An 11,050-nucleotide genomic window follows, 5' to 3' on the forward strand; every position below is an offset into this window, starting at 1 on the left:
ATATATATATATATATATATTAATGTCATGATAAGACGTAATATATAACTTTTCAAAATGTATAAATAAAAAAAGTAAGGACTCGCTTATTCATTTTTTTTCCTTAGTAAAAGTACAAATATTCAGGGTGCTTTCACACCTGGCCCATTGTTTTGGGAACCTGGTGCGTTTCCCCCCTTAGCTCGGTTCGTTTGGGCATATGTGAACACGGCAATCGCGCTCGGATCTGCGCCAAAACAATCGGTCCGAGATCGCCTGAACGAACTCTGGAGCAGTTCGGTTGTAGTGAGAAAGCAATCCGATCTAACGGACCAACGAACCAGGCTATATCACAATGTATAATGGGTAATTACATAAGTTCTGTGAAAAGCATTAGCTTTGTTGTTTTGCTAATTCTTCCAAATGAACCATGTGAATGTCTGTGGGTGAGCGCGTCTTCGCCATTCAAAATCAAAGCGCACTTTTTCATTTTATAATGCCGTCTTATTACTCTTCTTCCTAGTATGTGCATTTTAAAAATGTTTTCCCGCTGAATCCTGGACTCCTACTCAAAGTGATTAATATAATGGCATCTACAAAAAAACCCCAACAACAATAAGCCCGTGAAGCTGTTGTCGTTCCATCCCGACAGATGACAGCTGTGACAGCTAAGTGGAAAATAAATAATCCCGGAAAATAAACCGTGAAACTTTGACCAATGAGAGAACAGTTTACTCGCGCGTTACTTGTATTAACAAATTTGGTCCATTTAGAAACATTGCCGTGTGAAAGCGAGCCGCAGAGCTTGAGATTGATTTTATTTGTATTTTTTAAAGAAATTAATACTTTTATTCAGCAAGGATGCATTAAATTGAACAAAAGTGTTAAAGATATTTAATATTAATCAGAGGCGGAAAAAGTACTCAACTCCATTACTTGAGTGAAAGTACAGATACTGCTGGTCAAATATTACTCCATTACAAGTAAAAGTTGTAAAGACAGATTTTTACTTAAGTAAAAAATAAATAATGTTACAAAAGGTTTTGATTTCAAATAATGCTATTCTACTGGACTTTCTCTTCATTAAAGAATATTAGAATGATTTTTGAAGGAAGTGACACTGAAGACTTGAGTAATGATGCTGAAAATTCAGCTCTGCCATCACAGGAATAAATCACATTTTAAAATATATATAAAAAGAAAAACAGCTATGTAAAAATTTAATACTATTTTACAATATTACTGTTTTACTGTATTTTTTTTATCTTGATGAGCATAAGAGACTTTTATAAAAACATTTTCCATAAAAACATACCAACCTCAAACATTTGGATGTAGCATATGTATAACAATGCCTTAAATATTTTACACCCTGATAAGATATGGCTGAAAGTAATGATTCATAATTCAGTGAGTAAGTTCAGTAATGATTCAGCAAATTATCGAGTTGGCAGACCAATTCAAACCAGTAACAAAAGAACCGGCTCATAAGGCTCTAATATTTTTCACAAATCAGACTAGACTCATCAAGACATATACATTTAAGGATAACAGATTTGTTTTTGAGACACCCAGACCTTGCTGTCTCATCACATTCAGCTCAGACTGCAAGCTCACAACTCACAGGTTAACTCTTCTGTGTCTCTAACCTGGGCACGGAGAGGTGCAGGTGCTCTTCTGAACAGACATTCCTTCACAGAAAGCTCCTCCATTAAGCGGAGCGGGGTTAGTGCAGGTCCGTGTCCGCTTCTGAATTCCTCTCCCACAGCGGACGTTACACTCTGACCAGTCCGTCCAGGATGACCACCCTCCATTCACTGAAACAGAGAGAAAAAAGTGTGGATTAACATTAGCTTTAAGCATCATTACTGTATGGCCTACTAGAAGGCATTGTTTATCCACACCACATGGTTCAATCTGGAGAGTTTCCCATGCAACTACATTAAAGCAAACTCTGGAACCAAAATAAATTTAAAAAAAATTCTGCAAGAGGACTTCAAAATCTCTCAATTAAATAAATAGGCATAATACTAATCTCTCTCACTCTTACTGCTCACAAGCCAATGATTACCTTTTGTGTGTGAATTGGCTCTTTTAATGTTTATGAAATGTTTACACACAAATAATAAACTCAAAATGGAATCAATACTTTCCAGATGTGTGCAATTTCACAGACGTCTCTGCAATCTATGAGTACTTACATGCAACAGGATTTTAACAGCACACACAGCTCTATGAAACACTCCATGTAATTAACTTGACTAATGACTTGATCATTTAATTGGTACATGAAACTGGATTATACAGATATTACATTAGATGCCATTCCATATTGCCCAAGACTACATAAACATGCTAACACATGCTAACAGCCACGCTGAGGACTTAATGAGAAAAACAAATGACTAAGATAAATTCTCATGAATGAATACATGACGCGGACATATGAAGGACGGATAAATTTGAAAATAACCAGTAGTTGCAGTTTCATTATAATAAAAGGGTTCTGTTTTGAACTACTGCTAAAAGATATCATATTCTGTTAATTAATTTCAGAAATTGTGCTCAATTGGGGGTACAACTCACTACCTCCAAACGGCAAATATAAGACTAGCTAATTTCCCTTCTCTTAACCAGTGCATATTTTCAGATTCCGGTTCCAGTTTTGCCTAACGATTCCGGTTTCGATTCTGGTTCCATTTAAATTAACAATTTTTTTTTTACTAGTTTACCTTAATTGAATGTAGTGTTGCTGGAAGGTAGTAAGTAATGTTGAGAAATGCATGTGCTTCAAAGTTGATGTTTTTTACACTATCAATAACATTTTGCTTTTCAAGCAGGAATAAGCTGGTTGGCCAAATAGTCCCTTGAGGGCTAAGACACTTGTTCATTTCCCTAAATTAATGAAATATTATACTTATAACCATGTATACACACACTGCATGAAGCCCATGTTTTACAAATAATAATGCAGTCAGGAGATGGTGTGATGCAATGAGTGGTTTCCACATTTTTAAACATTTAAAATGCATGAAAATATTTTCTATCAATTTGTTTATCACTCTTCAAATGACCTGTACACTAAATAATCTAACCCTCACACTTACATAACAATAGCAGTCTATTTATTTAGTGGTCCAAATTGAAGTCAGTATGTATATTAATGACAATATGGGACAAATATAATGTAACTTAGTGGTGGCGGGAGCTGCTTGCTGCCAGTACATGTACAGTCAGACAAAACGACGAGCACATTTATCAAAGACGCGAGTGCGTGTACAGTCGTGGAAAACTATGTGTTCGGCAGTTAAAGGGGTCATATGATGCTGCTAAAAAGAACATTCTTTTGTGTATTTGGTGTAATGAAATGTGTTTATGTGGTTTAAGGTAAAAAAAAAAAACACATTATTTTCCACATACTGTAAATTATTGTTTCTTCTCTATGCCCCGTCTTTCTGAAACGCGTCGATTTTTACAAAGCTCATCGGTCTGAAAAGCGAGGTGTGCTCTGATTGGCCAGCTATCCAGTGCATTGTGATTGGCCGAATACCTCAAGCGTGTGACGGAAATGTTACACCCCTTACCATATTGTGATGCCCTGGCCGGCCGGAGCGACGAGACAAAAACATTAAAACCCATTATAAACGAGGCATTTGTTGCATCCAGTGGGGACATAATTACGGATTATAATGACTTATACTGTCTTTTTACGCATTACGTTGCATTGCGCCGCGTAAACATAAAACATGCATTTGTGATCGGAGAAATGACAAACAACATGTGCTACTCTACACTGCCCAAAAAACTCGCGTTTGAATCGTCAGTGGCAAATTCTTTAAATATAAAAAACTTGCTTGTAGTCTGTGAATCAGAACAGCCGGCGTTGTAGTCTACTCTACCAGGATCAGGAAACAGTCCTCCATAAAATGAGCTGGACACATCTGAATATTTGGGTTAAACTGTCCTGGAACAGTGTTGTAAATACAACTTAACCACTGATTTCTAGTCGTGTCCTCTTTTGGAAGGCCAAACAAAGTAGTTTCGCTTTCACAACGAAACAGCGTCACACACGGCGGCCTTGAGTGAGCGGCGGCCTAGAGTATGCGGAGGCCGGCTTGAGTGAGCAGAGGCAGGCGGGCTTGAGAACGGTGCAGCTGGCGGATTTGGCGAAGGAGCGTTCGGCGGGCTTGCGGCACCCACATGTGATGACCCCGGGCTGGACTCCGCTTCGTCCACGGTGAAAGCCGATCCAGCGATCGACAGCGCGAAGTTGCATGGTTGGCTCTTAACTTTTATAAAGATTATCTCTTTGGATTTGAGACTTTAGTCTTTGCAACTTTACAGATCTTCTTTATGCACCAAGAGCTTGTAACACTCCAAAGAAAAAGGAAAAATTTAAATCGCATCATATGACCCCTTTAAAGACATGGCGCATCTGTGGAGTGCGCGTCATGGGAAACAATGTTCTCAGTAATTAAAGAGGCAGGGTGGCGTTTCTGTTATTTGGTTTGTGACATCCTTTACGGGAAAAGCCGGCGCAAGGCTGCTCACAGCGCTTGGTCACGTGTCGCACCAGAACCGTTTTCGGAACCGAAACTTAGAAATTGCTCACGGTTCCGGTTCTTTTAAAAAAACTGATCGGTTCCCAACCCTAGCTGGGAGTCATGTTAAATTGTAGATGCTACGGTAGCTGCTAAACGTTAATTGCGGATCAGTCAGCTAGAGCTCAATCAGCACTGCCTGCTTCTGACAGCTGATGTCAAAGCTTTTCAGTGTGTTTAAATCAAGCCTCTGAAACTGCCAGCTTTAGCCTTCATCTGTGACTGACTCTCAGAAGCCATGCAGAGGGAGAGAGAGTGCGCCATATTACCTTACCATCAAAATATTGAGGATAAAACACTAGGAGACCATGTCAATTAGGCTAATGGAGCCTGAACCGTGGCAATGCTGGCCACACAGGGAGCGTTAGAATCATTAACTCATTATATGTGTTGACAAAAATAGCTAATCGAACCCATACCAGGCGTCTAAGTGATGGCCTCACGCAGACACAGGTCTGGAGAAATGATGAAACGCTGTATTTCTACATTACGTCTCGCTTGATGAATTATTGGGGATTTGAAAAACGAGGATGCTGTGTCATGGGTCGTGGTGGGATGGTGATTTATAGGTGATCGTTTTTTGTAAACTGTTTGAGTGAAGGTCGGTGTAGGTGACTAAATGGATGGGCGGCGCCATTCTGCAGCATGCCAAACTTTCACATATTGTGATCTGCAGTAACTCTTGTGAGATCCAGATGTTTCAATGCAACTTGAACTTTGCATTTCTGGCACTTGCATTTGCATTTCTGGCACTTGAACTCAAAATGATGAGATAAAGCTTGTTTCCTTCCCTAGCATTTAAGGAATCTGTAGCTCTCATACCCCATTCATACATTTGCTTATTCCAATGTCCATCATCACTAGCTGAATTAATCATTGTTTTTAAACAAAACAGTTGTGAATGATTTAATGACTCATTCATAAAGACTTATTTTGTTTCTGAATTAGTGTTTTAGGTTACACTGTGACGTAGGTGGCAACAAGTGACCGGACTGTATGATTCACACTGAGTCAATGATTCATTCAAAACACTGATTCATTCAGAAACAATATTGAGTTTTTATGAGTGAGTCACTGAATGATTCAATCAGTGTTTTTAAAACAAAGTGTTTTAGTAAATCATTTGATCACTTGCTTATAAAGACAGCCACTTGTTTTGTTCCTGAATAAATCAGTGTTTCTGTACAAATGGGTTGTGAATGATTTAGTGACTCATCCATAAAGATAGTCACTTGTTTTATTCCTTAATGAATAAAATCAGTTGTTGATGATTCATGTAAACTGAAGAAAGAGTCACAGAAAAAAACCTTTTAGAGTAAAGTGTACTAAATAGCAAACCAAAATCCTATTTTAATGATAATGATATTCAAAACATGTTTCCATACCAAACACTATGACTGTTGCTGTGGCGCTACGTCTTCTAGCAACAATGTTGCTGGCCAGGCAGGTGTAGTTTCCAGAGTCAGACAGCCTTGCTTCATTGATAATCAAGCTGTGGTCGGCTCGAGTGTCGATATTGATGTCTTCAAGAGAACTCACGAGCTCTTCATTCTTCAACCACTCAACCTAGAAAAAAAACAGGCAGATTTGACAGCTTAAAACCAGCCTTTGTGAGTAAATCCAGACGTTTTAATGAAAGTTTACTGTCAATGCAATGCAACTGCGAGGCCACAAGCAAAAAGCAGCCCCCTCTACTGGAACCAATCTACATTTTTCACGAGGAGGCTATAGAGTTTGAGTTAATGTTTTTTTGCCAACCTTTTCTCGAACTTCTCAACCAGCATGAGACAGTTCCTGACAGCCTATCTGAAGCAAACATCGCCCCCACATCAGCTCAGCCAATTAAATCCAAGATACATTGTCAAATAAGACACCAGCCATATCAATGCAACAGCAAGAATTTCAAAATGACCTCTGTGTGACCTATCACAGACTGACAGCACAAAAAAAGCATGTTCCGCAGCAGACGCTTGCTTTTTTTTAGGTCAAGTTCAAACCAGTCAACCTTGATCGGGTCACAGGTCACAGCTCATCCCAGGACCTCATGCCAGTTTGAGGCGACTGCAAGGTCAAGTCCAGCCGAGTCTTATTTATTCAGCTCTGATGTTTGACGGTCTGATTCATTAGGATTTACAAACGTAGCAATGGCGTGACGACGCGCCCTCCTCGCATGGCTGATCGTGTAAATTGCAATCGTTTGCCAACAGCCGGTAGTTCTAAGTCGGTCCAGAGAGGTGGCGGCAGTCGTCAGGGCACGGGGACGTGGGTTGATTTATGTCACTGCGTGTTTGCAGATTAAAAACACAGCACACCCCTTGGGAATCTCTGTTTATGTGTAAAGTTGCGCTCGAACACCACGGCAGCAAACACGCACGTGGGGCGAGCAAAATTGCTCGACTCTCTCTCTAAGGCCTTAAAAGAATAATGAAGGGAGGAAAATCAATATATCACCCATCAGATTGTCATGTGTGAGAGATTTCTCTCTCTCTTTCTCATCTTCGTGATGGCCGGAGAGAACTCTTTCATCATATGCTTTTAATTTCACTCTTTTCTCCGTTCCAGTCCAGAGCTCCCAGAACGGCGGTGACTCTCTTTTTCTCTCTCTCTCTCCTTCTCTTGCCTTTCCCTCCATTCTGTGTTTACGTTTGGACCACAAAAGCTAATCCAGTCATGTTGCTTTTTTGACTTCATAATGCTTATTCACTCTAGTTGAAAAACATCACAGGTCTATTAGTAACAGAAGTATATACAGTATCTCACAGAAGTGAGTACACCCCTCACATTTTTGTAAATATTTTATTATATCTTTTCATGTGACAACACTGAAGAAATGACACTTTGCTACAATGTAAAGTAGTGCGTGTACAGCTTGTATAACAGTGTAAATTTGCTGTCCCCTCAAAATAACTCAACACAGCCATTAATGTCTAAACCGCTGCCCACAAAAGTGAGTACACCCCTAAATGAAAATGTCCAAATTGGGCCCAAAGTGTCAATATTTTGTGTGGCCACCATTATTTTCCAGCACTGCCTTAACCCTCTTGGGCATGGAGTTCACCAGAGCTTTACAGGTTGCCAACTGTATATATATATATATATATACACACACACACACAATGCACAAATGTCAGAGAACTATCCTCATGAACATGAAACATTAATGACAGTCTCTAAAGCATATACCTACTAATAATAGCAAATACTTCATTACCCTAAATTTTTGTGCAGATAGATAATTTATGTTTTATAAATGTTTATACAGTTTTTGATACAGTATTTGAAAATTTGGTTAAAATTAATCTATTACATTGACACATTTAAATAATTTCATACATTATAAAATGTATTACATTTATTACATAAAATGTATTCTTTTTTTAATCTATGAAAAAATTGTCAATTATAAAAGTATAAAGATAAATTCTGCTGTTTATTGAGAGTTTCATACCCATTTAATTGGTAAACTGACCAATCAGAATTATTTGTTTCCATTATAAATGTGTCTGCAATATGGAGAAAAAAAACTGTGAATAATGCAACAGGTAAAAAGAGACTTTTTAAAATCAAGTTAAAATATGAAGTTATTGAACGTGTTGAGTTAGTGAATGGAAAGATTATACTGAGCAGTTAATTATTAAGATTATTATAAGATATCAGTAGCAGATCATCTGTGTACAGGAGCATAATTATCAGCAAAAACAAAACAAAACAAAAAACCTCTTAACCCTTAAATGATAAAACCTAATTCAATCATTTATTGGTTTACTAAGTATTAATATTAATTTACATATCGTTTTAAACTACCTCACGGACTCAAGTTCATTTAACCCTGTGTTCCCAGATCAAATACACCAAAAAAGCCTGTATTTTACCTCCAAAAACCCTCTCATGAGGATCCATATTACTTATCTAAACTCTTTCTTTTTCATTCTAATTATTTCCCTATCTGAGACCTAATCTAAAGCTTTCCTCTATCAATGCCTCCATCTCCCTTTTAAGAGTCTGTTGGGGAGAAATTCCCTCTTGTTCTGTACGAGTGTGTGTGTGTTTTGTATTCAAATCGCAGGCTGTTTCTGGGTCTGCTGTGGACCTCTGGGGGGGGAAGCGTTGGGTTGGAGGGAGATGGAGAGATGAGAGAGGAGATGAACACTGAGGGACAGATTCAAATGGGTGTGATAAGCCTCCGGCCAGGGAACAGAGGAAATGAATTTGCTTAATTAGCCCATTTGTTCCAATTAAAGGCCCATGAATGCGGACCTCCACAACACCACGCCCACCAACTAAGACCCTCAAAGTACAATACAGATAACCTCTGATGTCACGCAAATTGAACCCCTTTCCAAATATCCTTTGAAGGCACAGACCAGCATTACATTGTTTATACAGGCCTGCGGGAGTTTCCAAGGACACAACAGCTCAGAGAGCCCATAGGGCATCGGGACTGCCTGCGAATCTTAAAGATATAATTTGAGATCACATTCTAAAGATGGAGGTTAATAGTTTGAGAAATTCATAGAAAAACAAAATAAACTGTAAAATATTCTGCTTGAGCTGTAAACTGGTCAACTAATCAGTGAACACTGGTTGGTTCACTAAAGTTTTAATTAGCTCACTCATATACAGTATACATCCTATATACTGCATGGGAGCTTCTTCATTTATGGCCACTTTTAACCTTGTGTACTTTCAGAAAATAAACTCTCTTCAAGTTCTTTTTAGTCTTTATTAGTTTGAGAATTCTTACAATGCCAATTTTAGCACATCTTAAATTATGTACTATGTTTAGTAACATTCTGTGGTGGAAAAACCATGATGGAAAATACAGTTCATATATTTGAATATAAATATATATACTGTATAATTGTTACGGAAAAGTTTGACACAACAGGTTAGTTTTATACAAAACAGTTTATTTGGTCACAGTGAGTACTGGTGTTGAGTCCGGAGGAAGTGAGGGTGAGGGAAAGGTCCGTGAGAGAGTGCAGAGGATATGGAGAGTGGAGTAATCCGAGTCTTTTGCTTGATTGAGGCTGGAAGGTATCCGGGGGAAGCACACACCTCAGCGATCTGGGAACTAGGAGATACAGGAGACACTTGGAGACGAGGAGACACTAGGAGGAACACAGGAGGTAAGTAATGCAAGAAGTATTCAAAGGTAATCAGTAGCAAAGTCATTGAGTCCTCTATGTGTATACGAGACCGGACAGTGAGGGTGTCTGAGGTGTGTGCTTTTATGCAGGCTGGTAATGAAATGATTGATTGGTGACAGGTGCGGGTGCTCAGAACTCAGGTGAGAGGGATCGTTGTGATTGGGTGGTGGCGGAGCTACAGGAGACACAGGAGATACAGGAGACACTTGGAGACGAGGAGACACTAGGAGGAACACAGGAGGTAAGTAATGCAAGAAGTATTCAAAGGTAATCAGTAGCAAAGTCATTGAGTCCTCTATGTGTATACGAGACCGGACAGTGAGGGTGTCTGAGGTGTGTGCTTTTATGCAGGCTGGTAATGAAATGATTGATTGGTGACAGGTGCGGGTGCTCAGAACTCAGGTGAGAGGGATCGTTGTGATTGGATGGTGGCGGAGCCTGGCCGATCTGTTACAGTACTCCCCCCTCCACGGCCCGCTCCTGAGGGCCGAAAACCCAGACGTCGTGGTGGTCTACCTCTGCCCCAAGGTGCCGGCTGATCAGGATGGGCAGCATGGAATTCTGACATTAAGGCGGGGTCCAGTACATCGGTCCTAGGTACCCATGAGCGTTCCTCGGGTCCGTATCCTTCCCAGTCCACGAGGTATTCCAGCTGACCACCACGGCGCCGGGACTGCAGAATTTCCTTCACCTTGTAGACCGAGCCTTCATCCAGGATCAAGGGAAGAGGGGGTTCCTCCGTCTGGCCCGGCTCTGTGGGGATAGAAACAGGGTCATGGTAAGGTTTGAGTAGTGACACGTGGAACGTGGGATGAATTCTGTATTGTGAGGGGAGCTGGAGTTTATAAGTGACCGGGTTTACTTGCTCCAGGATGGTCAAAGGGCCAACAAATCTGGGACTGAGCTTTTTACAGGGCAGGCACAGTCTGATGTCCCGAGTCGACAGCCATACCTTCTGCCCTGGTTCATAGGTAGGTGTTTCAGCTCTTCGAAGGTCCGCTGTCGTCTTCTGTCTGCGCACTGCCCGTTGGAGATGGTGATGAGCAGCGTCCCAGACCCTCTCGCTTTCCCGAGACCAGTAGTCCACCGCCGGAACATCAGAAGACTCCCCGGACCAGGGGAACAGTGGCGGCTGGAATCCGAGCATGCACTGGAAGGGAGGGAGACCAGTAGAAGGCTGTCGCAGGGAATTCTGGGCGTACTCGGCCCAGCCCAGGAACTGGTTCCAGGAATCCTGGTGGCCATGGCAGAAGGTTCGTAAGAATCGCCCAACCTCCTGAATCTTCCTCTCCGTCTGACCATTCGATTGGGGATGGTATC

At 40.5% G+C, this 11,050-nt stretch overlaps 1 protein-coding gene across 1 annotated transcript in view; it reads right to left on the bottom strand.

Moving 5' to 3' along the window:
* LOC107595687 (netrin receptor UNC5D-like) overlaps nt 1-11,050 on the bottom strand; it is a 220,115-nt gene that overhangs the window by 49,295 nt on the left and 159,770 nt on the right. The window contains exons 5-6 of the mRNA XM_016286179.1: nt 5,966-6,146; nt 1,629-1,796 (exon numbers count right to left, since the gene is read on the bottom strand). Coding sequence (XP_016141665.1) covers nt 1,629-1,796; nt 5,966-6,146 — 349 coding nt within the window. The remainder of the gene's footprint in view (nt 1-1,628; nt 1,797-5,965; nt 6,147-11,050) is intronic.

This window comes from Sinocyclocheilus grahami, unplaced genomic scaffold, assembly GCF_001515645.1.
Source record: "Sinocyclocheilus grahami isolate Dianchi unplaced genomic scaffold, SAMN03320097.WGS_v1.1 scaffold207.1, whole genome shotgun sequence".
NCBI classification, from domain to species: Eukaryota; Metazoa; Chordata; class Actinopteri; order Cypriniformes; family Cyprinidae; genus Sinocyclocheilus; species Sinocyclocheilus grahami.